At 35.8% G+C, this 26,521-nt stretch overlaps 1 protein-coding gene across 1 annotated transcript in view; it reads left to right on the top strand.

The window, feature by feature from the left end:
- LOC144967791 (malectin-A-like) overlaps nucleotides 1–10,261 on the top strand; it is a 12,242-nt gene extending 1,981 nt beyond the window's left edge. Inside the window, exons 2-4 of the mRNA XM_078905438.1 lie at nucleotides 2,315–2,497; nucleotides 5,200–5,257; nucleotides 5,734–10,261. Coding sequence (XP_078761564.1) covers nucleotides 2,315–2,497; nucleotides 5,200–5,257; nucleotides 5,734–5,951 — 459 coding nt within the window. The 3' untranslated portion in view covers nucleotides 5,952–10,261. The remainder of the gene's footprint in view (nucleotides 1–2,314; nucleotides 2,498–5,199; nucleotides 5,258–5,733) is intronic.
- The last annotated feature ends 16,260 nt before the right edge of the window (nucleotides 10,262–26,521 follow it).

Here is a 26,521-nt window from a genome sequence, read left to right as displayed (position 1 = left end):
TAGATAACCCAATTTGTTTTGGGCTAATTGAACCAGCATTACAACAATGCTAAATACAGCCCTTTTTCATTGTGTTTGGTTATCAGCAGACCTTCACATACGTGCACATCATTGACTCACTAATTTAAGGCTGTCGTCATTGCCAGATATGTCTGTCAATAATGATGAACGATAATTGCCAGACATGTTGGCACAAAAATGTTATTGTTTAAATGCAAAATGTCAAACTAGGCGTGAAAAATACCAAATAATCTGAGAAGTGCCAGTGGTAATTTGTGTCCTAAATAAATTAATTGATATTTAACACAAGATGAAAGTGAACAGTGCGCAAATGCCAAATCCAGATTTTGCATTTAAACAATAACATTTTTGTGCCAACATGTCTGGCAATTATCGTTCATCGTTATTGACAGACATATCTGGCAATGACGACATCAATGAAATGTAAGTTTTTGACACTTTGAACTGAAAACATCAAACTGGCAATTCCACCTTTTTTTTTCAACCGGTAAGAAACTTGTTAATCAGCAAATCGGTTCATAGTCCACCAATCATTTAAAATTTGACTATCTACCTACCTGTTAACTTTATTTATCTTTTTTTGTTTCTATAATTTTTAAATTCTGACCACGATTTTAGGGACATTGATGATGGTCAGGGATTTGTTTATTTCACAGATGAATCCCTAGGCCTAGTTGTTCGCCCCAAAACCGATCACACCTACTATTTTTTTGTCTTCTTCATACAAAGTAATGCAATTTATTATCACACTTACACAAAACTAGATCCAACAACATATCCAAATCAGAGATGAAAATAACTACCAAAGCAAGGAAGCAAAAAATGGTGGAAAGTTTCTAGCGCATATATGAATTTTAAGTTACACAGATGTCCATGTGGATAGACAGCTCAGTGGGTTAGACCACCTTTCATTTTGTTCCTTTTTGCTGCACTGGTTCAAATCCACTCACTCCCTCTTTTTTCTTTTTTTTTTTTTTTAACTTTCCAAATGATGTTAATTGTTTTCCCTTTTGTTCTGTTTATGTACTGACAGTGATGATAATCTTCACAGCGGAATTCTGGGATTTTTGGATTTTATCATAAATGTTCCGCTGTTTTTGTCATGTCAAACATTTTCCACAAAGTGGTAGTTCTGGGGAAAAAAACAATATGCCTTGTATCAGTTTTTGACACCTATGCTCAGTTGCATGAATTTTGGTGACGCTCCCATATTTATGACACACTGGCGCCAAATGTCAAAAGTAGCACAAGACACATGGTGGCCATGGATGAAAAGACGATCGATCGAAAGGGAAGGGGATGGAGCAAATGGGTGTAAATATTTTTGTACTTTTTAGCTGCAGCATGATAGTACTACATTTGGCGGTTTTATAAGCGTGTCTTTTTTTTTTCTTCCTTTTAAATTTTTTTGTTTTTGTTTGATTCTTCTGAATTTGTTCATAGAATTCATTACAACTTGTGTCTAATTATAAAACAATTTTTTAAAAATAAATATAAATCAATTCATAAAGTATTCTTGCATTTTCTCTCTCTCTCTCTCTCTCTCTCTCTCTCTCTATATATATATATATATATATATATATTATATATATATATATATATATATTATATATATATATATATATATATATATATATATATATATATATATATATATCTCTCTCATATCCATATTTCTCTCTCAGCCACCCTTCTATCGTCTATTATGTTTATAGATATCGTTTGGTAATAGAGAGATAATATGTAACAGTAAGTTAGGCTGATCGATTTAAGAAATGATTGTTTAAAGGCTAATTTAAATTTGCTCTGTAGATATAGAATATGTTTTGCAATTGATTAAATATTTTTATTTATAAGCTGTATCATCACAAGGTTGCAATAATACAGACACTAGCCGGGTTTGTTATGTAAAAACAAATACCTCCTGGTCTTTTGGTCAAAAGTTTATCATAATCTCTTGATATAGTGGGCAGCTTTATAGGCCTCTAATATATTTTTAATTGGAAATGACAATTCATTAAATTATATTTGCAAAATGTCACGATGTGTCTAATGATCAGAATTGCTTTAGAACTAATAATATATTAAATAATAATTCAGATTTTGAATTACTTTATGTAGAAAATTCAATTTTCCTTCATTTATTCATATTAAATGAACTATATGATGATATGGTTATGTTAATATGTGTGTTCAGATAACATAATGAGATTGCTTTCTGTGACTATTTTGCTTTGTATGTGTTGACACTTATCTAGATACATAGTTTCAATTGAATTCATTTTCTTTTCAGGTTTTTGATGTTGTTCTTAATGGAGAACATACAGTGGTGAATGAGCTTGACATATTTTCCAGAGTTGGACGAGGAGTGGCCCATGATGAGCACATTCCATTCAGTATCCGTGGGGGCAAGCTCAGAGTGAATGGAGAATCATCACAAATTGATGGCAAAACATTATCTATAGAGTTTATAAAGGTGAGCATGTCATCTTAATATAGAGATGCATGTTGATTTCCTCCCTTTTCGTTAACATTGTTGTTTGGAGATTTTGTTTTTCACTGTTGTTATTAAGTTGCCTGCAATTTATATCCCCTTGTAAATGCATTTTGTTTGGCAAAAGAGGCTTTTTAGGGAGGACAGGGCTCTCAATTTTTTACGGATCCACAGAATTCTGTGATTTCTGAATAATTTTTAGTGGTTCACAGCTGATCCATGATTATGTATTTCAGTTGTTCACAGCTGATCCCTGATCATGGACAGGGGGGGGGGGGGGGGGGGGGGACAGTTTTCTGTTATAATATTAATAATAGATTGTAAAGCCTCAGTCAATTGACTGAATTCAGCCGATTTGTCAAGAAAGAAATGAAATAAGAAAAAACCCACGAATGTAGTCAGATGAATGAATGCAATACAAGGCTTTAAAACAATAATCAGACATAGCACTAGGTCACTTGTGTTATCGATGGCTAACTTTTAGTGATTATGACTAAGCATTGTTTTTTTAGATTTTCAGTGTCTGAACAGGTAGCTATTTTCACACATCCTTTGTGAAAGAAATTTTTCACTTTCCAAATCGGACGTGTTCATAGGTAGCCATTAGTGACTGTGTAATAAATTTCACTGTTTCGTCAAATCTAGAGTAGGCAACTTTGCAATAAAGTTCATAAAAAAGAAATCACGAACCATCTGAAATACATTCTAAGAAAGTTCTAAATCGAAGCTAACATCATTGTTAAATTACTTGTTGCAACAATTGATTGTTTCACATCGTTAACTAACTGGTTTCTGCACCTAATTTAAGGAAAAATAGAAGTGAATAATTAATTCCCAAACAAATTAGTTTTCTGCCATTGTTTACTCTAGCACTGTCATCCATGCTGTCCACTGTGTGTCACTGTTTACATTGATTCCATCAATACTTTCTTTTCTATGAATTTTACATAGGACTGCCTAGAAATTTGTTCATTATAATTTATATCTCCATAATGTAAAATTTTTTTATTTTTTTTTCGTCATAGAGAGAATAAACTTTGATACATTCTTTGATATGTTTGCACAATGTATGTGGTATTCGGTTTGTGACTCACAGTTCTGACCTGACTTGTTGAGCATCGATAAAGATGTGGGCGTGAGGAATTAAATGTCAGAGGAAAAAATTGTGAATTTAATAAATAACTAGGCTTTATCTCGTCACCATTTTGGAAATCTTTGGCATTGATCAGACTTCTGACCGTGGATATTGGTCGTCAGTTTTCTTCCCCATCGACATAGGGAGAGTCACCTGGGATACTTGGGCCTCCATGTGAACCCAACACAAGATTGTACCTTTGCTAACATCAACATGGGCAACCCCTACCATACCCCCTCCCCGTTTCTGTAGCATCTATTGCATCTGGAGTGGACGGTTGCTTCCTTAGATCTGCAGATGTTAATATTACAATGACCATCATCATCAACTACTATATAACTATAAACAACTTCTACTACTAATCCTACTACTACCATTAACTATTACTAGTAGTTGTAGTAGTTATGACGATGATAATAATCATACAGTATTTGCTAGATTCTAGCATGCTCTTGGGAGAAGCAAAAAAAGTATGTAAGAATCCGAGCATGCCAAAATCCTATGGTCGTGGGAGGTAACCAATCCAGTCGGATACCCAACTCCAGCGTGTCATATTGCAGAGTGTGCTAGAATCCAGCGACTACTGTAATAGTTATAATGCTGTGCGTGTTGATATTTTGGTAATTGTCATTAAACTTATCTTTTTCACTATATTTTATTTTTCCTAAATTCACTGATCAAGATCAAGTTATCATAGCAGTCGATAATTTGATCTCATTTTTCCATTATTTTAGTTATCCTCTCCTGCTATGCTTTTATAAATAGGACGTTTTTCTGGCTGCATAGACAGTCTTTAGTCATTACGCAACTACTGAACTGTCAGTGAGGTGTCCTTCGCCCCACCCCATTCATTGTCTTATTTTATTCTTAATTTGGATTTGGTTTGACAAGGGCTTGATACAGTCTACACTAATATACTAGCTGCCACTTATTATGTATTGGCTATTTATTGTTATGTAATTCATTGTTTAAATTTGTATAGTAGTTTTTAATTTATAATATGATACTTTAAACATTTGTTAAAGTAAGTAAGTAATAAACAAATCGTTTTAAGCAATTTGTGTTTGTTAGTTTTAATTAACAAAACTTAACACGGGAATGAAAAGTCACAGAACATCTCCCAGCTAATGACGTTTATGGCCCACTTCATTTTGCCTGCATTCTTGAAATCTTGCTCCTCATGTCCCGAATGAGATTTTGAATTTGCTGTTTACAATAAGAAAATGATGCCAGAATGGTTTGTGTGAGTTTTCTATTCACACATAACTGAACCCATGTGTTATAAATGATGGCTAGTATATGTTCTGAAGAATTCTAGAATTATTTATTGCAATTAAAGGCAAAGTTAAAAACTCATGTCTCCATCTCTATCTGGATTACAAAGGTTTCTATATGGGGGATATGTGTTGTGTATTGTAGAGACAGAAAAATCCCTGCTATAAATAATTCATGTACCACTGATGATAAATCAAATTGTTCATCTGGTATAGTGTTCTGAAATTTTATACCTAATGATTTTTTTTATCTCTCACTCTCAAATTTATTCCAGGGTGATCTAGACAACCCAAAAGTGAATGCTATCTATGTTTTAAAAGGATCCTTGGATGGTGAGTCTTTACGTTGTAATATGTTACTAGGGCTAGGTTTGTGCAGCTGACTTGTACAAATATCGACCCTGTTCACGGTTGAAATTTATTGATTAACTGGATTACGTAAAATTGATGAGTAGTTTTGATCAGTATTCACCCAAGAAGTGGTAATCATTAGAAAGTGCTTTACATCATTCTACCCAAGAGTTTGTCATCAATTGTCCCAATCTGTCTAAGTCTCAGACAATTTAGATAAGATATATAGTCTTCTTTTTTTAAAAAGAAAGATTGCAATTTTTGAATAAAGATTTTTTTTACATTTTAAAAATCTGATTGATTCATTTTATTTCCTTTTAAATATTTATTTCATTGCATAAGACAAGACAAAATCTCTTTGACAGCATCATTATCATTAGTTCTTTTGTAAACAATGTATTTTTGTATTATGATGATTTCATTGTCATTTTTATAACCAAATGTTTACTTGTCACCAGACATTGTAAAGCTGCCATCCATGCCTGGTAGTGAAGGACCAGAAGAAGAAGAGGAGGAAGATGAGGAGATAAGCTCAGTTCCTAAAAAGTCACGGCGACCGTCTGGTCCAAAAGTAAAAGACCCCTATGCAGCAGACGATACAAGTGCCATGCTTCTTCCTGTCTTTGTGGCCATAGGTGCATTTATTCCATTGTTGTACTGTCTCTGTAAATTATAGGATAGTTACTTTGCCATATTAGACAGATGAAATGGTTGCTCTAAAAAATTTATCACTCCACTGTTTGTTGTCATGATATATAGATATATATGATCTTAATTAGGACATTTTAAAGAAATTGATGCCATTGTTTCATCGGTTCTGTTTTTTATTTGCTTAGATATTAGTTACTGTTTTGTGCATATTGTTTTGTTTTTGTTTTCAGTTGTTTTATTATAGTATGTTTCAGTCTGATCTCTTTCAAGTGTTGACATTTTTTTTCAAGAGCTAGAATAAGTGTGAGGTTTGCATGCATACCATACTCTTGTTTCATAATGAGAAATTAAATGCATTTCATCTAATGTCATGTTTACCTCAATAGCAGATCTGTCACTCTATATTTTTATACATTAGTGAAAGGGGGGGGGGGGGTTGTATTTATTTGTATTATTTTTTATTTTATTTGGTGGCTAAATTTTAGATTTGCCAATTATTACGAAAGTCACATATTTTTTTATCTATAAGTAGTGCCATTGCATATATTTTTTAAAATTACATATTTTTGTCAAGTCTTCGTTTTCCTTGTATTGATACGAGGTTAAGAGTAAATGTCATCTGTTATAATTATACAGTATCACGACATTATTATCAGTGTTCAATTTTACCCATGAAATGGACCGCTCTCGGTTACACTTTTTAACTTTTTTGAAATTACACTTTTTTACTACCAAGATTCTTGAGGTTGACATCTCTGAAATTTGACCATATTTTTATTTTTGGTTTAGGTGATTCGAGGTAGAAATGGGATTTTTTAAAAAATCTATATTAGTGTTCAAAAATTAAATGATCCAGTTAGCTGGTCATATTTGGGTTTTATTGAATAGTATTATATTATATTACTGGCATTGACTGTGGTATTGGTCTAATTTATCTGCATAGAAATCAACATGTTCCTTTTTTTTCTTTTTGATTCATTATTTGAATAGATGTTATAAGTGTTTGCCCGTGAGTTGTGAATTTATTTTTATGTTAAGTGTGGTAGCTACATTTGTTACAGAATTCTTTTTAGAAGTCAAGTCTGGTTAAATTAAATCTAATGCTATCGGTTGCAATGGACTTTGGTATCACTTGCATCTGATTGATGTATTTTTGCTGTTGTCTGATATTTTATTTCTAATTTTGCCCAACATTGGGTCATTGTTAAGTGGTGAAAAGGTTGCAAGAGGAATTGATTTGCATTGTTTGATAGTTTATTGTTCTGTTGTATTTTGTTTGTATTTGATATTATTTACTTAAATTACTTCATCTCTATCTTGCTTATGTTAAATTTCTCGACCTTTGCTGATTTAAAAGTTGTTGTTTTTCTTTTGTTTTTTAAAATTTCATATTATTGTGTTTTGAGTGTTTTGATTGATTGGGTAAAACTGATATGTTTTATATAATTTAATGTGTCCCTCTTGTGACGAGTTGTATTAATTTATTGATTTGACTAAACAAGTTGATAGTAAAAAAATATTTGCGAATAGAGTAACAGGTATTAAGTGATGTGAATACTTTGACATGTATTGACTTGAGATTCTCTCATGGGTTGACTGAATACTTGGGGCTTTTAACTTAGATTTTAATATATGGAATGGGTTTCATGGAGACCAAAAATCTTGTGGGCTTGGGATTTGGGTTTTTTTGTTTTGTTTTAAAAATTTTTAATTTAAATGTTCTATTTTGGTTGTTTCACCTTTGTTGGCAATGTATTTCATTACGCCCTTCCCAGTAAGTTTGATTTTTAATTTTGTTATAGCTAATTTTTTTTTTTTTTATTGTTAGGTTTTTGTTTATGGAGGTAAATAACACCCTATCGTTATCATTAGACTGATATGTCCTTTGATGTTTCTCAAATATTGATGTTCATCTTTTATGAAAGGCTCACTCTTTGTAGCTATCTGACAGCATGTTTCACTTTGTGTGTGTGTGTGTGCCTGAATATATCTATTTAATTAAACTAGTAAGGTATGGAGTGAGAGATGAAATAGATTTTCTTTTGCTTAATAGTGGGATAAGTTGTTTTTTTTAGAATAATCCATGCTGACGGATTTTACATTTCATTCTTCTCTCTTGTGAATCACATCAACGTTAAAATGCAGAATTATAAGATGGACATACAGACTGTGCATATCACCATAATGCTTCTGGTGTAATAAACATGGACTTTGCATACAACTGCAGAGTTCATACGCCAATGCAACCTTAAAACCCGAGACTTACCTAAAGAGACAGGAAACTTTGGGGTTGGCTAAAGGGATGTAGATCAGGACGTGTCAAGTCGGTAAACATCCTCTTGCTCATATGTATATTTTGTAATATAACTTAGATTTAGCACTGGTTTTGGCAGCTTCCAATTTCAGTCAATGATTATGTCTCATTAAATTCTCTCTAATAAACTAGAAATATTTACAGTTGCGCATCTCATCAATATTCAAATACTATGTTTACCAACTTGACATTGTATACCTATGGGACTCCTGAGTTTCTTGTCTCAATATTATCATTTTAGTTGTGGCTTAAACCTTCTATGACTCTGTCCTTCTTGTCTGGGTTTTGTTTTGTTTTTTTCTCTTGAAATTGAAACAAGATGACATTGATTATCTCCTTTTTGGACATAACTTTTGTGGCCACTGACTATTCAGTTGGACTGAATAATTCATGTTCACAGTAAAACATAGAAAATCCCTGGTATTGGGGATCACAGCATGTCACTGTTATGTGAAGTGATTTATTTTTCCCCTTTTTTAAATCATCTCATGTCAATGTATTAATTTATATTATGTGTGATTCTGATATTTTTTGATATGTGTTTTTGTGGTTAGAATCTAATGAAGCAATAGGATTCAAAAGTCATAACATCACTTCCCTCGTAATGACGCATAGTAACTGGTTCTAAACTATCGGAACAATGGCGGACGCCCTTATGAAATGCTTCTCCGACGAGGATAAAGTGTATCTAGAGGATAAAAACATTATAAATCTGATCATGTTTTGATAGACCTGTATGTGAGTCCTGACCAAATTGTCTGAACTTTTTCACACATATCGCCTTACCGGATCTTTTATTTTGTAACTCAGTACTTAGTCATATACATTTTCTTTTGGATTGTCCTACTGAATATATTTATTTTAAAATGTTAAAAAGTATCAAAAAAATTATAAGGAGAAGGGACAGCATGGAGGTAGAGTGGTGGTTTGATATTTTTTCAAAGATAAAAATTAATAATTATTTTTTACATAGACAGATAGGCCTTTATAAACCATTTAATAAGATACCTTACTTTTGGATCTAGGATACACGGTTCCAAAGTTATGATGATTTTACTACTCTAAATTTACTCTTACAAAAAGCTAAAAATTGATTGAAATTCCCCCACTGGACAGCCTCTCGATAAGGTGACTACTGATTAAAACGAGATTTTAGCAGAGAGAAAAGAGGGTTGGTCACTTGTGGTCAACATTAAACATACTGCACTGCCTTTAATCTTTATGAAATTTGATATAGACATAGACAAATGAATTATCTAGATGCCTTCTCTTTTATTATTTTGCTATTTCAATTTTGAAAGAGATTTCAAAAGTTTTTAAATGACGTTATTTTTATCAAATTATAATTTTTGATACAATATGTCAACATTGATTTCTATCACATCAAAAGAAATCTTGATCTCTGCCCTTTAAAATGATACCAGAGCCGTTCATATACTGTGAAAAATAATGAAACAGTGATTATGTGAAATTGTGTTATTCAAATTTTAACCCAAAGTTGCGCTTCACTTGTCCAATGGCTAATCGGCACCTGTCTACCTACAGACTGGAATCAGTTAGGGCTAGGGTTGAGTGAGTTAAGAAATCTTGTGAAGCTTGGAGAGAGGACAAGTCTCTGTCTCAGCAGTGAAAACAGCCGGCAACGACTGAGTTTGTTTTTTTGTTTTTTTTTTCTCTTGTGTTACTCACTTTGACTTTGAGAATGCCTCTTTATGACATGAATGATTTTCCTTTGCCACCGTAATCGGACCCACACAGTAGTTTTTGACCTGGAATAATTAATCTTTAAAGAGCAATAACCGTCCCAATCATTAGACTTTAATCCACTGGCAAAAAAAATATAAAAAAATGCAGCACCCAGCTGTGCTGGCTTTCTCGCGTACTCCGAAAGAAAATAATCGGTGCAGTCTTTCTCTTCCAGATTCCAACCAATTCCGTTTGAATAGATTTCGAACACCATTCTCAATTGACTTCAGATCCGACGAACGGTCAAAGAATTGTTCAGGCATGATAACAAAAAATAAGGTAAAAGAGTAATAGATCAAAATATTCAACGACAAATCCAGAAAGTTGATTGATAGAGCGAATAAAATAGAAATGTAGCAACGTTCAACTGAACAATCAAAAGTTACTCGAATGGAATACTGAAAGTATGAAAATTGAAAACGAAAGTTAACGAACTGCGCATGCTCAATTATATCGACACACTTCTCGTTTTTCAGACAGTGAAGAGTTGCGGTCAAATCGAAGACTAGCGAAGTTTCCCGATAATTGCCGAACGAGCGTAACGAGGGCTTGAGAGTGCCGACAATATTGTCGGCAATTCGTCGGCACTTGACTGCTCGCCGCCGGTCGAGTTGGGGATCGCCGACACTCCGACAATTGACGTTACTCGCAATCAAATTACTTTAGCAATTAAAAAATAAGTGATTCGGGAGATCGCAACGACCGTGATTGTCGGAAGACCGACAATTGTCGGCGCACATGCAGGTCGAGTTTTTACTTTTATACATTCTGATCACATGAATGTCATATGAAAAATTTCTAGCCAGCATGAAGAATAAAAAGCACCGATTTTCTTTATTTGGAACCAAACTGCTCATTGTCGGGCGGATGTGACAGACTATTCAATCCCATTGGGGTAGGGTCTTTTGATCTCTCATGGTGGGCGGGGAGGTCACTCCTGCTGTGTCTTCTATCCTCCTTTCTCTGCTTTTCATTTCAGCATTTCTCTGTCTTTTTCCTGGACTGATATTGCTTTGTTGTTTTTTTTCTGTTCCTGTCAAGGGTCCTTAATAAGAGGGAGGCAGTCCCCCCCCACCCCTTTTTTTTTGTTTTTTTTTTGAGAGATATTTTTTTCATTACAAATCATCTTTTGTTGTGTATTTTTGTAGTTTTTAGGTGTGCATATATACTTTGTAGACATTTGAATTTATTTTTCATGGCAGAATCCTTTGCTTGTGCATGGATGAACTTTTAGGTAATGTCAAAATGGGCACATTGGATGGATAGCTCGTGGAATCTTCTGTTCCTCTTTTGTACCAGTCCACTTTGTCCATGGCAGATCACTTGCTGTGTCTTCTATCCCCCTGCATCTGTTTTATGAGTTGCTTTTTGTTTTGAGCATATCTTGTAAACATTTGAGTTAGGGTGGGGTTCCTACCTCCCATAGCGGGCAGGGAGGTACTTGCTGTGTCTTTTATCCCCTCTTATCTGTTTTCCAATTGCTTTCTGTCTTATTCTTGGAATGAGATTGTTTGGTTTTGTCCTGACCTTGGTCAGAGTCCTTGGCTGAGAGGGAAACAGTCGAATGTCTAGTTATAGTTTTGGGAGATGATATTTTTTTCCTTGTAAATCATCTCTCTGTTGTTATGCATTGTATTATGTTTAGTTTACACATTATATTATATGATTGGTAAACATTTGAGTGTATTCCTTTTAGTTGGGACCTGTGCTTGTGTCTGTATGAGACTTTTAGTGATCTCAAACTAAGTACTTTGATAGTGTGCTTTTGGAATCTACATCTGTTCCCTGTTTGTACCAATTCCCCTTTTTCTTCCCTTTTCTCGGATGCTTTATTGTAATTCTATAACTTTTTACTATCCCATTTTCTTTCTTTTTTACTGGCGCTGATATGACCTTAATGTGTTGCAAGCGCCGTAAAACCCTTAAAAACAAACAAACAAACATTTGAGTGTATTCCTCTTTGTGGGATCCTGTGCTGGTGTTTGGATGAGGCTTTTAAGCGATCTCAAACTAAGTACACTGATGGTGTGCTCTTGGAATCTACATCTGTTCCCTATTTGAACCAGTTCCCCTTTGTCTTACCTTTTCATGGATGCTTTAATTATAATTCTATAACTTTTTACGATCCCAGTTTCTTCCTTTTTACTGGCGCTGATATGATCTAAATGTGTTGCAAGCGCCGTAATACCCTTAAAAACAAAACAAACTACTTTTTCTTTGACGATTCAATTGTAAATCTAGAATTCTTTGACTGTCTTGTTGTCTTCCTTTTCCATGCTGCTCTCCATCTTTGTTCTTGATTTTGATTGCTCAGTTTTATTCTCCTGGTCCTGAGGGGATTCTTAGCTGGGAGGGAGACTGTCAAATGTACAGCACCTTTTTGTGAGAGATATTATTTATTTTCTACTGTAAATCATCTCTTTGTTATTTACTTTTATAAGTATTAGTTTTGAATATATTGTAGGTTGTAAACATTTTAATGTATCCTTCATAGCGGGATCATTTGCTTGTGCCTTGATGGGACATACTTGTAATGTCAAAATAGACACATCAGTTGATTGTGGAATCTTTGTTCCCTTTTTGAACCGGTCTGGTTTGTCTTGTCTTTTCTTTGGTGTTTTTAACTTCAGAAAATGTCTGCAAGCAATGTAAAACCCTTATTAACAAAACAAACAACTTCAGTTCTACAACTGGGTGGGGCTCCTGACCTTCCATAGTGGGCAGCGAGGTACATGCTGTGTCTTCTATCCCCCCATACCCGTTTTCCAATTGTTTCCTGTCATTGTCTTGGAATGAGATTACTTAGTTTTGTCCTGAGTTCCTTGGCTGGGAGGGAAACAGTCGAATGTATAATTATAGTTTTGGGAGATGATATTTTTTTCCTTGTAAATCATCTCTCTGTTATGCATTGTATTATGTTTAGTTTACATATTATATTATATGATTAGTAAACATTTGAGTGTATTCCTTTTAGTTGGGACCTGTGCTTGTGTCTGGATGAGACTTTTAGGTGATCTCAAACTAAGTACGTTGACAGTGTGCTCTTGGAATCTACATCTGTTCCCTGTTTGTACCAATTCCCCTTTGTCTTACCTTTTCTTTTGTGCTTTAATTGTAATTCTAGAACTTTTTACTATCCCATTTTCTTCCTTTTTACTGGCGCTGATATGACCTTTATGTGTTGCAAGTGCTGTACAACCCTTATAAACAAAAAACAAACATCAGTTCTACAATTTTTCCTTTCCTCTGTTATCTTCTTATTTTACAACCACTGAAATGTCCTAATACTACTTATAGTGTCGCAAGGGCCATAAAACCCCTAAAGCCAAACAATTTGTGTAAAAGTATTGAACAAAGATGATTGTAACAGCCTCAAATATGTGATATGATCAAGAGTTGAATACAGTGCAATTACATATCAATGAGCTTACACTTTTGGCCTGAGCCTTTTTTACCGAATTCTGAGATAAATTGTCAGTTCGGACCAAAATTAGATTGATGCAATGTTAGAGCATATTTGCTACTGCATTTGCAGAGCTGCCAACCTACCGCAGAAAATGCGGAATTGTACGCATTTTCAGCGATTGTACGCTTGTACACATTTCCCCCAAGATTATACCCATTTTCAGTGTACAGAGTCACTCCAGTTTTCTTTAGTTGTTATTCATATTATTACTAGCCTATTGAGAAACCTTGGTGACCAAGTGGATATTCATATATTTTTTGACCAATTATGATCTTCATGCTGGGAGGTAGAATTCTGATAGGATTGGATTATAGTCTTGGGAAAATCATTGTTGCTGCAATTGAGCTTGTGCGATGTGACTTTATGTAAGTATACCTTCCTCTTACTTTCACAATGGTTAGTTTCCGTCGATTTCAGGATTGTACCCATTTTTTTTAAATCTCCCCCATTTTGAGGTCCCATTGTACACATTTTCATCAGATGGGGTTGGCAGCTCAGCATTTGCATAATGATTGTAATGATTTTATTGTTTTTCATCATTATTATTATTATTATCATCATCATTGTTATTACAATAATGATCAGATCTGGTGATGAGGATTGTATTTTAAAAATTCTCTATGTCAATTCACTTTTGGTCTTGGTTAGGGCCAAGAGCGTAGCTCATTGGCGATTTGTTAATTACACACGTTTACATGTACAATCCAAATTTTTACAAAAGAAAGCATACCTATATAGATTAAATTAATTATTTATATATCTACGCATTGCTTATCACATGCGACAAATACGTTTGTTTTATGACATTTGATTTTGTTATGTTATGTTACGTATGCTATAGAATGTCAAATTGGTGTCTTGCTTTTACAGAGTTAAGATATGGTGAAAATTGTCCTCAATTTTGTCCCTCCAAGTGTTGAAATATATATTACCTTGACACTACATGATCTGAATCTCCCCTTTTGCTTTTCATTCCATATACTATGGTTGTATGTTTGTATGGTGTAGTTCATAAGAGCATTGAATCAGAATCTGACCTTCCCAATTGTTCCATCTTATCACCTTGCCAATCAAGTATTACGTTCTGGGGTTGGGTCTTTCAACCTTCCATTGTGGATGGAGAGGTTACTCTTGCAGTGTCTTCTACCCCCTCCCCCCACTCCCAATTTTATTTTCCTTTTTCAAGTTGCTTTCCGACTTTGACTTGGAATGATATAATTTTTTCTCCTGGCCCTGTCCAGAGTCCTTGGCTGAGAGGGAAACATTCGAATATATAGTATTAGTTTTGGGATATCATATTTTTTTGCTAGTAAATCATCTCTCTTTTTTCTTTTGTTTTGAATATATTTTGTAAACATTTTGAGTTTATTCCACGTAAGAGTGTTCCTGTGCATTGTATCGATGAGACTTTTAGGTGATCTCAAACTAATTGCACTGATAATGTGCTCTTGGAATTTACATCTTTTCCCTATTTGAACCAGTCCCCTGTGTATTACTTTTTCTAGGGTGCTTGTAATTGTAAGTCTGGAATTTTTGTATTATCCCATTGTCTTCCTTTCTACTAGCGCTGGTGTGACCTAAAGTGTTGTAAGCGCAGTAAAACCCTTAAAAATACATAATATACAATAGATAAAATTGAAAGAAATACAAAAATAAAACATATTGAAACTGCCCCGAAAACTTATGCAGAATCTTGATAGGTTGTTCCAGTTAGTTCTATATGTCATCCATGAAATCAGTTGATTTGGTCAGTTTTGGGTATCAATTGTGATCCAATTAAATGGCTTCAACTGCATTTACATTGTAATGTTCATATCTAATTTCTGGGTGGGGTCTTTTTGTTGACTTCCCATGGTGGCCAGGGATGTCACTTTTACTGTGCCTATGTCAAATTTCCTTTTCCAGGTTCCTTTCTCTCTTTGTCTTGGAATGAGATTTTGGCTGGGCAGAGAGATAACTTGCTGAGGCTTCTGTCCCCCATGCTGTTTTCCCTTTCATGTTGCTCTGTCTTTGTTCTGGATTGAGCTTGCTCAGTTTTTTTCCTGGTGACAATCCGAAATTGTGTGCCTGTGATTATCCATTATCATCACAATTTTCAAGATCCTGTACTGATATTTGGGTGAGACTCTCAGGCAATCTCCTGACTATGTACAACAATGGGTTTCTCCTTGATCAATCACCTCTGATAGAAACGAGGTCTTTTTGGTTTTGTTTTATTTTTGGTTTTTTATTTTTTTTTTCAGCCTTCCTATACTCTGGATCATTTAATATTTTCTCTTGACTGTCCCGTCAAGTTTTTCAAGCTAATTTTTCCTGGCACTGATATGACTTTGCGGTAAAAGTGTCGCATATACTGTTAATTCCCTAACATCAAAACAAATTATCAATGCGTTTTAGAATCAGTTTGCATTCCAATTCCAAAGATATGTTTTGAAATTATTGTAAGAATTTTATATTGCCACAAGATATTGTTTGTGTGTATATATTCTACATTGTGAACAGTGAAACCTCGTTTTTTCACCATAAGGAAAATATTTATGTATATTGTGATATCAATGCAGTCCTAGCTCATTAATAGATTGATGATAATTGGAAATATAGCGAGGTTTTATTGTTGTATAAATTGTTTTCTGTCCACTTCTCACATAATAACATTAACATTGCATTATTGTTTTACCTACTTTGATTTCATCGCTTTAAACAAATTTTCTTTCTTTTTACTGTGGTCTTGGTTTTACCTTTGTTGAAGTCAATGTTAAATAATATGAGAATATTACATTCTGTTTCCATTAAATAACTTATTTTAAATTTCATCTGTTTACATCATTTGATTTGTGTCCATTTTCTCTCTTCTCTTCAAATTAAATATTATTTTCCCCGCCATTATGTTTTTGCTGCTTTGATTGTATAGCACTGCCACTGCCATTCATTATAATTTCATGAAACCAATAAATTTATTGAAAGTGTAACCTTTTTATTTTTAGCTTAACAAATTTTCATTGCTTGTTTCCTGTTTTTTTTTTTTTAATAGTTGTTTTTTTTTTGTTTTTTTTTTTCATTAATCGTATCCTTTTTATTTATTTATTTTTTTCCATTACTTGTTTTCCCTTTTTTTTTCATTTTTCTTTCTTTTTTTTTTCAATTTTCTTTCTTTTGTTTTAAAATTCTTTCATTTCTTTATTTTTTAACCTTTAGGAATGATAATGATTATTGTTTTTATTTCGGGGGGGGGGGGGGGTATTTTTGTTTGATTAACCTTGCTGTAATAATATATGGTATATTATTTGTTAGCGCTACTGTTTGAGAGCAGCTTTGCAATGATCCGATGCCTGATTCTGCCTGTGACTTTCAATTAGTTTGAAACTTGACACCTTGAAAGATGGCTCTGCATCTCTAGGTGGGGTTTTTTGATCCCACATTTGTTTTCCCTGTCCATGTCGAACTCTTTGTTCTCGTTTAAGCTTGCTCGGTTTCTTTCCTGGTCCTGGTGGCTGGGTGGGGATCCTGACCTCCCATAGCGGGCAGGGGAGTACATACTGTGTCTTCTATCCCCTTATATCTGTTATCCAACATGCTTTCTGTCTTTGTCTCGGAATGAGATTACTTGGTTTTGTCCTGGCACTGGCTGGAATCCTGGCTGGGAGGGAAACAGTCAAATGCATAGTTATTGCTTTGGGAGATGATATTTTTTTCCTTGTAAATCATCTCTCTGTTATATATTATTATTTTTATTTTGAATGTATAATGTAAGCATTTGAGTGTGTTCCTCTTTGTTGGATTTTGTGCTTGTGTCTGGATGAGATTGTAGGTGATTTCAAACTAAGTACATTTGTGGTATGCTCTTGGAATCTACATCTGATCCCTATTTGTTCCCATTTCCCCTTTGTCTTACTTTTTCTTGGGTGCTTTAATTGTAATTCTAGAACTTTTTACTATCCCATTTTCTTCCTTTTTACTGGCGCTGATATAACCTAAATGTGTTGCAAGCGCCGTAAAACCCTTAAAAACAAAAAAAAAAATGGTCCTGGTGGGGGGTCCTTAGTTGCCATAGTGGACAGGGAGGCACTTACTGTCTCTTCTCTACCCCTATATCTGTTTTCCAACATGCTTTCTGTCTTTGTCTTGGAATGAGATTACTTGGTTTTGTCCAGGCGCTGCCCGGATACCCTAGCAGGGAGGGGAATAGTCAAATGTATAGTTGGGAGTTTTGGGAGATGATATTTTTTTCCTTGTAAATCATCTCTCTGTTATGCACTGTATTGTTTTGTTTACTTATTATATATGATTTGTAAACATTTAGTTGGGACATGTGCTTATATCTGGATGAGACTTTTAGGTGATCTCAAACCAAGTACTTTAATAGTGTGCTCTTGGAATCTACATCTGTTTCCTATTTGAACACATTCCCCTTTGTCTTACCTCTTCTTGTGTGCTTTAATTGTAATTCTAGAACTTTTAACTATCCCATTTTCTTCTTTTTTTTACTGGCGCTGATATGACCTTAATGTTGCAAGCGCCGTAAATCCTTTAAAAAAACATTTTTTTAAAACCCAATTAGCTGGATAAGGAGACAGTCAAATTTAAGGTTACCTTTTTCATTTGAGAGGGATGATATTGTTTTTCCTTATAAATCATCTCTCTGTTATGGATTATTATATTTTCTTGTTTTGAATATAGTGTACTTTGTAAGCATTTGGTTGTATCTTTCATGGCAGTATCCTTTGCTTGTGTCTGAATGGGACTTTTTAGGTAATGTCAAAAAGACACATTGATGGGTTGCTCATGGAATCTTCTGTTCGCCATTTGCACCAGTTCCTTTTGTCTTACTATTTCTTCAGTGTTTCCTGAGTGGGGTTTCTGTCCTCCCATAGTGGGCACGGAGGCACTTACTGTGTCTCCGGCAGGGAGGGAAACAGTCAAATGTATAGTTAGAGTTATGGGAGATGTTATTTTTGGGTCTTGAAAATCATCTCTCTGTTATGCACTCTATTATTTTTTTAAAGTATAACATATGATTTGCAAACATTTGAGTGTGTTCCTCTTAGTGGGGACCTGTGCATGTATCTGGATGAGACATTTAGGTTATCTCAAACTAAGTACACTTATGTGTGCTCTTGGAATCTACATATGTTCCCTATTTGAACTAATTCCCTTTGGTCGTACTTATTCTCGGATACTTTAAATGTAATTCTAGAAGTTTTTACTATCCCGTTTTCTTCCTTTTTACTGGTGCTGAAATTACCTAAATGTGATGCAAGCACCATAAAACCCCTTTAAAAAAATCAAACAAGTAGCCTGAATTTCCTTCTTTTCTCTGAACTTGGGCTTCTTTAACTTGTAAACATTGCGATTTGGATCCTATTTTATTTTCGGTTGGAAATCATTGACATTGCACTTTGATAAAAAAATCAGACAAAAATTACTTTTAGGGATAAAAAGTGACTTTGATGACAACGAAGTGACTATTTGTCGTACGACTACAAAAAGGAAAAACTACCTTTCTCTATTTGTACTCCCAATACTCGTTTGTCTTGAAGGTAAAAACGCGTCCCTTAAAACCAATTTTCAAAACCCTTATAGGAAAGAAAGCAAACAATAATAATATGTCAAAAGACTACGGAGATATCTAGGAAGACGACGATTGCCTGGTCAAAATCAAACCATTTGGCTAGGGAGACCACAATCATGGTCTCTTTAGTAGTAGTCAAACTGACCAGTTTTCTCGGGAGACCACGATTTTGATCAAGCTCCAATGGCTTGTTTGGGACAGGCTGATGACCCCAACCCCCCAAAACGTCTTTCCAATAGTGCCGCGCTGAGGACCGGTCTGGTCTTTTAGCTGTGAACCGGGGATCGGTCCCATAGTGAAGACCGGCGGCGGTCCTCACTTCTTATCACCTTTCAACTAGTGCCGCGCTGAAGACCGGTCTGATCACCTTCGGTCTCGCGCCATAGCCTACTACTTCCCCAGCGATTCGTTGCCTTCGGTTGCCTATCTTCCACCAATCACCACCCATCCCACTTAATTAATCGCACCCACCCCCCTTTGCCATACACTAAACGACACAGACGACCATACAGGCAGACGACCACCAACCTCCACTCCGCAAACCGCCCTTTCGTGTGTGAGATGGGGGGAACAGGAGGCGCACGCCTTGGACTATTCCATTATACGGGGTAAATTTCAAAATTTACTACACCATAATGATCGCAATGACAATGATCTATGGTGAAGGCATGACCCCTCTTCTCTAATGGGTTATTGTTTGAAATGTATGGGACTACTAAAGATGTGTGTGTTTGTGTGTGTGTGTCGAACCTAGCAAGTAGCAAATCCGATTTTTTGTTCTTTTGTCCATCTCTTGTCACCACTCCTTTCTATCGCAGTGTTGTCATTTAAAATAATACAATAATATTAAAATTTCGTTTGGTGTTTTTACTAATCAAATAATATGAGTTTCATCATTAGTTTCTTCCTTCCAAAAAACCCAGTTATAACGTCTGAATTTTAAAAAAGTCCAATAGAATATTTGGGGACCCCGATAGCTCAGTTGATAGAGCACTCTCTTTATACGCAAAGGGCCAGAGATCGATCCCGGGTGCAGTCGAGTTTTTTCTGAATCCCTGTCTACTCAGCAATGAATGGGTAGCTGAGTTTGTTAGATCTGGCGAAAAGTCACCATCGACCCCTCTTATTACCTCATCCACCCCCTCTTATTATAACTTCACGTCTCTCTCTTACTCTTCAATGCTCGCTGGCCTCTAATGTGTGTGTGTGGGGGGGGGGGGGGGGGTAGGAGTTGCGTGTGTGTATCAACGCCACGAACAACTCGATCAACGCCTTGGGCGATGCCATTATCTCCGTTAATGGGGATAAATTTCAAATTTTATTAAATTATCGAAGTAACAATGAAGTACGGTGAGCAAATAAAGAAGGCATCACCCCTCTTCTCTAATTAGGTTACAATTTGAAATGAGTGTGACTACTCCGTGTGTTTTACTCCTGTAGACCACGGTTTTCATCGTGTAGCGGTCTTTAACGGTTCAAGAATGAACGATCCCGCGGTCTCAAAGGTCAAACCGGTTCGAATTTCCAACAGTCTCTCAGGAATGTTCAATGTCGAAAAGGACCGGTCCTTGCGGTCTTCATTTCCCAAGGACCGTAGGACCGTGGTCCTTAAGCTTGCCAAGGACCGCCCCGCACTACTTTCCAATAACATATACTAAAATATTTTCATTTCTTGCGATGTTGTTGTCGCAATATGTAAATATATAAAAATGCTTCAACGTTCATATGGTCATCTGGTAAGGTGATGTTCTATGTATGACAATAATGGTGGGTTCGAATCCCATTTCCGGCAATTTTTTTTTCTTTAAAAAAAATGTCTTGCCTTCTACAAGAGTAAATGCTAGTATTGCTTTTCCCCTCTTTTTTCTTTTTAGATGTTTTAACAATCCCCCACCCCTTCCTATTTAAGAAAGACGTCATAACATCCCGCTTTTTTTCCCCCAATAATGTTATTCCTTTTCATTTTTCTATTTTACTCTTACTATATTCATTGTGAGTGAAATACAGATTGACCTGAATGGTGAAAGGATGGAAATTCCTGGAATTAACCTTTTGTGTCGGCATATAAATATTAATCCCAAGTTGAAATATTTATACAAAAAGAACTAGAATAAGCCACATCGATCCTTTTCATCATATATTAATAAATCCAACTTGTTCACATTTGAATTTAATTACATATTAAAAGGGGGGGGGGGGGGGAGGAGGAGGAGTCTCTTAGAAACAGCGGAGATAATCAGAGCAAAAACATTTTTTTAAAATGGAGGATGGCGTGTGTTTGTGTGTTAGTTACTATTGCAAGACGTTAACGCGGGGAAGAAAAAAAGTCAAGAAAACTTTCACCCGAAAACAAAACATTTAAAAAATAAAAACAAGAGAGAAAATGCAAAAGGTTTTCTGTGGGCTGTAATAAGGATAAAAGTACCGTACTCAATCTGCCAATACAACTCCTAATAGCAAAAACCAATACTGTAATATTATAAACACCCCCCCCCCCCCCCCCCCCCTCAAATTAAAAAAAAAACAAAACAACAAAGCCCACACAAAAAACAACAACATACAAACAAAATAAAAGAATAAAAAATCCAAAATAAAACAAAAACGTTAAAACAACGTGTCACAAGGTGCGTCCGCAACTCGCAATGGATGCGAAGGCCGCTTATGACCTTAAAGTGTGGAGAGGTAGACGTGGACGTTACAATCACCAACAGAACAACGTATCTGACAAGAGAGCCATAATTATTTATTTATAGTAAAAGAAAGGGGAACAGCTCATAGTTATTGAGCAACACAGAATAACATTGAATATGTTGACAGGAAAAATCAAAAATACATACAAGTAAAAAGTATTAAAGCAATATAAAATCTATACACGTAAGTTTTAACCAAAATAAACTATACTTCACCCAGGTTGCAACCGTTTCATTAATTCCCACTAAAAATGAAATTATTAATTACATGATGGTACAAAGTTAACTGTTCATATTCCGAAAGGATAATAAAATTAATTAACAAAATTGTTCACACAGGGTGCGGTGTTCGAGCCTGTTCAACTCCAAAATTGTTCCAAAATAAAACACATAGATCGAGTGTAACTTCCTCATCTTTACAAACATTACATTGTATTTTGTTCATATTTCTCAAAAACAGGTATCGGGTGCTGTCACAAATTATATTGTTCATATTTCTCAAAAACAGTTATCGGGCGCTGTCAAAAATTATATTGTTCATAAGGGTACAAAACACATTTACCGGGCGCTATGTCCTAGCCCCGTCAAAATTACAAAGTTCAAAGATGCAAACGCATTTACCGGGCGCTATGTCCTAGCCCCGTCAGCTCTTCACTATATTAGAAGATAGATATAGATATATTAGTGAAAATGAAATTAACATAGACACAATGATAGCTTAAGTGATCAATTATTATTTACTTTAAAATAATTCATTTAACTGAGGTCACGTTCTCAATTTTAACACAATTTAACTCATTGAATTAATTATTCAATAAAACAATAGAACTTTATATTATTTTAAACTTTAAGATAAGTGAAATAATTTTACGATATGAGTCACTTAATCACTTGATGATTACTCAGCACATCAAAACAATAGAAGAGTAAAGTTTGCTGCCCCAAACGTAAACAATAACAAGTTGCTAGTGACTTCCGTTAGGGACCGGAATAATTTACGCACAATATAGGTCTCCCAATTTTGTAGTTTGAGTTGTAGGCAATACACTTTCAGTATTGAAAATATGTTTACATAAAATCTAACAGTTGCAAAAATAATAATATAAGGCTAAATTATTATGAAAATCAGGCTCCGAATAATTCTCGTTTTGTTCACACCAGCGCAGTAATTTGCTCTGGTCTAAAAATAGATAGACTGTAACTTTTGATAAATTTTAGAAAATTTTACCTTTTGTTCCATAAAATATCCATATCTAGACATTATTTGATGCATGATCGAGTATTTATGAATATGTGTTTCTTTTGCCACCTAACAGCCAAATTTTAAAGGTTATTTTTTTCTATTATTTACATTGGAACGTGAGCTGTCAAGACAGGAACATGTGGTTTGCCACGTGCTTCTCGACCTTTGTTTACGTTTGGGGCACCTAACTTTACTGCTCAATATAAATTTTATAGAATCTGACCGAGCACAAATTACAAAAACACAATATCGCTTAGAGCCCATAACCGGGTACGATACACAAAATACTGGCCATATTAGGCCCACTTCGGCTACAATACAGCCTAAAACACATTGCTGGCCAACACACAGGTCCAACACATATCGCCTGAGAGCCCATATTCGGGTGCGACATAAAATACTGGCCACTTTGGGCCCTTTTTCACTGTGGCTTCAACATAGCCAAACAGAATTCCAGCCAACACACAGGCTGTACAGTAGTGCGGGGCGGTCCTTGGCAAGCTTAAGGACCACGGTCCTACGGTCCTTGGGAAATGAAGACCGCAAGGACCGGTCCTTTTCGACATTGAACATTCCTGAGAGACTGTTGGAAATTCGAACCGGTTTGACCTATGAGACCGTGGGATCGTTCATTCTTGAACCGTTAAAGACCGCTACACGATGAAAACCGTGGTCTACAGGAGTAAAACACACGGAGTAGTCACACTCATTTCAAATTGTAACCTAATTAGAGAAGAGGGGTGATGCCTTCTTTATTTGCTCACCGTACTTCATTGTTACTTCGATAATTTAATAAAATTTGAAATTTATCCCCATTAACGGAGATAATGGCATCGCCCAAGGCGTTGATCGAGTTGTTCGGGGCGTTGATACACACACGCAACTCCTACCCCCCCCCCCCACACACACACACATTAGAGGCCAGCGAGCATTGAAGAGTAAGAGAGAGACGTGAAGTTATAATAAGAGGGGGTGGATGAGGTAATAAGAGGGGTCGATGGTGACTTTTCGCCAGATCTAACAAACTCAGCTACCCATTCATTGCTGAGTAGACAGGGATTCAGAAAAAACTCGACTGCACCCGGGATCGATCTCTGGCCCTTTGCGTATAAAGAGAGTGCTCTATCAACTGAGCTATCGGGGTCCCCAAATATTCTATTGGACTTTTTTAAAATTCAGACGTTATAACTGGTTTTTTTGGAAGGAAGAAACTAATGAAACTCATATTATTTGATTAGTAAAAACACCAAACGAAATTTTAATATTATTGTATTATTTTAAATGACAACACTGCGATAGAAAGGAGTGGTGACAAGAGATGGACAAAAGAAAACAAAAAATCGGATTTGCTACTTGCTAGGTTCGACACACATACACACACACACACACACACACACACACACAAACACACACATCTTTAGTAGTCACATACATTTCAAACAATAACCCATTAGAGAAGAGGGGTCATGCCTTCACCATAGATCATTGTCATTGCGATCATTATGGTGTAGTAAATTTTGAAATTTACCCCGTATAATGGAATAGTCCAAGGCGTGCGCCTCCTGTTCCCCCCATCTCACACACGAAAGGACGGTTTGCGGAGTGGAGGTTGGTGGTCGTCTGCCTGTATGGTCGTCTGTGTCGTTTAGTGTATGGCAAAGGGGGGTGGGTGCGATTAATTAAGTGGGATGGGTGGTGATTGGTGGAAGATAGGCAACGAATCGCTGGGGAAGTAGTAGGCTATGGCGCGAGACCGAAGGTGATCAGACCGGTCTTCAGCGCGGCACTAGTTGAAAGGTGATAAGAAGTGAGGACCGCCGCCGGTCTTCACTATGGGACCGATCCCCGGTTCACAGCTAAAAGACCGTGGGACCGGTCCAAGGCGGTCTAAGGACCGGTCCTCAGCGCGGCACTACTGTACAGGTCTTCCTTCTTCGACCTCAAATCGCAGACTGCCAGTTGAACATCGACTCAAGCCGAAACATAGGACAGGGTATCTAACGGTATCTCAAAGTATCTCGGTTGATGCATAAGATTGATGAGGGTGTCTTAACACTGATGGAACATGATAACCCTCCGTTCTTTCATTGCCTACATAGTATACACCACCCACGGCGAATACAAGGGAGTCCCTATTCCAACACCCATCCTACACTCATAAATCATTTAATTATATGGGTTGGATTCTACCCGAGACCTTGATGGGTAGGACAACTATCTCCCTTTGTTATATAGAAGGCATTTCTTAACACAACGCAAAAAAAAGTAAATTAAAGAGCAAATTTCTGGGTCGGGTTCCTGACCTCCCATAGCGGGCAGTGAGGCACTTACTGTGTCTTCTTTCCCCTAATATCTGTTTTTCAACACGCTTTCTATCTTTGTCTTGGAATGAGATTACTTGGTTTTGTCCTGGACCTGGCTGGGAGGGAAACAGTCAAATGCATAGTTATCGTTTTGGGAGATGATATTTTTTTCTCTCTTGTAAATCATCGCTCTGATATTAGTTATTTTGAATGTATAATGTAAGCATTTGAGTGTATTCCTCTTTGTTGGATCTTTTGCTTGTGTCCGGATGAGACTTATAGGTGATCTCGAACTAATTACATTGATAATATGCTATTGGAATCTACATCTGATCCCTATTTGTTCCCAGTTCCCCTTTGTCTTACTTTTTCTTGGGTGCTTTAATTGTAATTCTAGAACTTTTTACTATCCCGTTTTCTTCCCTCTGACACCTTTGAAAAGTACAACAAAGAGCAAAATGGGCCATAAACAAAGGATACATAGAAGAAATAACCGAAAGGAATATCCTTGGATTACTGCCACTCATTATCCGTATACAACAGTCATGACTTTCTAACTTTTACAAATATTATCACGGTCAAATTAACATCACATCCAAATTTCAGCCTTAACTATCGACCCGTCGACATAGCGCTCGTAACACATCCACTCATAAAATATATCGGCCTCAAAACTTTCCCAAACAGCAAAGGAATGGAACAGTCTCCCAGAAGAAATAGTCTACGCGGGCAACATGGAAGCCTTCAGAAACCTCTTGTCCTTCTACCTAATGTACAGAGCAGCATTAATCATCATCGTGATGGCGCTGGCTGCCTTTACCTAAATAAAAAGAACTAGAGGTGAGATATGATGTCAAATGAAAGTAAATCGAACCTTGTTTTTCATACATGTTATGAACATTTCTACCACTTTTAAAGGAGGAGGACACTAACAGTTCCGTGCTCCACAGGATGTTCGTCTATCACAATAACCCTTTCTGTCGGATTCAACAAAACCAGCTAGCCAATCATAATATCTGGGTGAACATACACTAAAAATGTATCGACTCAACCCTGATTCGAAACCGGTCCGTTTATGTGTAATGATCTTTCTATCAATTGAGCAAGTGGGACTTCTTTCACATAATTTTATGTTTATGAGTAGGTAGAACATTAATTTTACAATGTAAAATGAAAAACGTATAATATGAAGGAAATACAGTACGATTTACCACGAACCGCGCATGTCATCGCTGATAAAACCCCGTATGCCATCGACCTCATC

Source organism: Berghia stephanieae, chromosome 3 (genome assembly GCF_034508935.2).
Source record: "Berghia stephanieae isolate SIO BIC M18660-M18661 chromosome 3, UCSD_Bste_1.3, whole genome shotgun sequence".
In the NCBI taxonomy this organism is placed as follows: Eukaryota; Metazoa; Mollusca; class Gastropoda; order Nudibranchia; family Aeolidiidae; genus Berghia; species Berghia stephanieae.
Note: the sequence above shows the minus strand (reverse complement) of the source record. Positions and strands in the feature narration are given on the sequence as shown.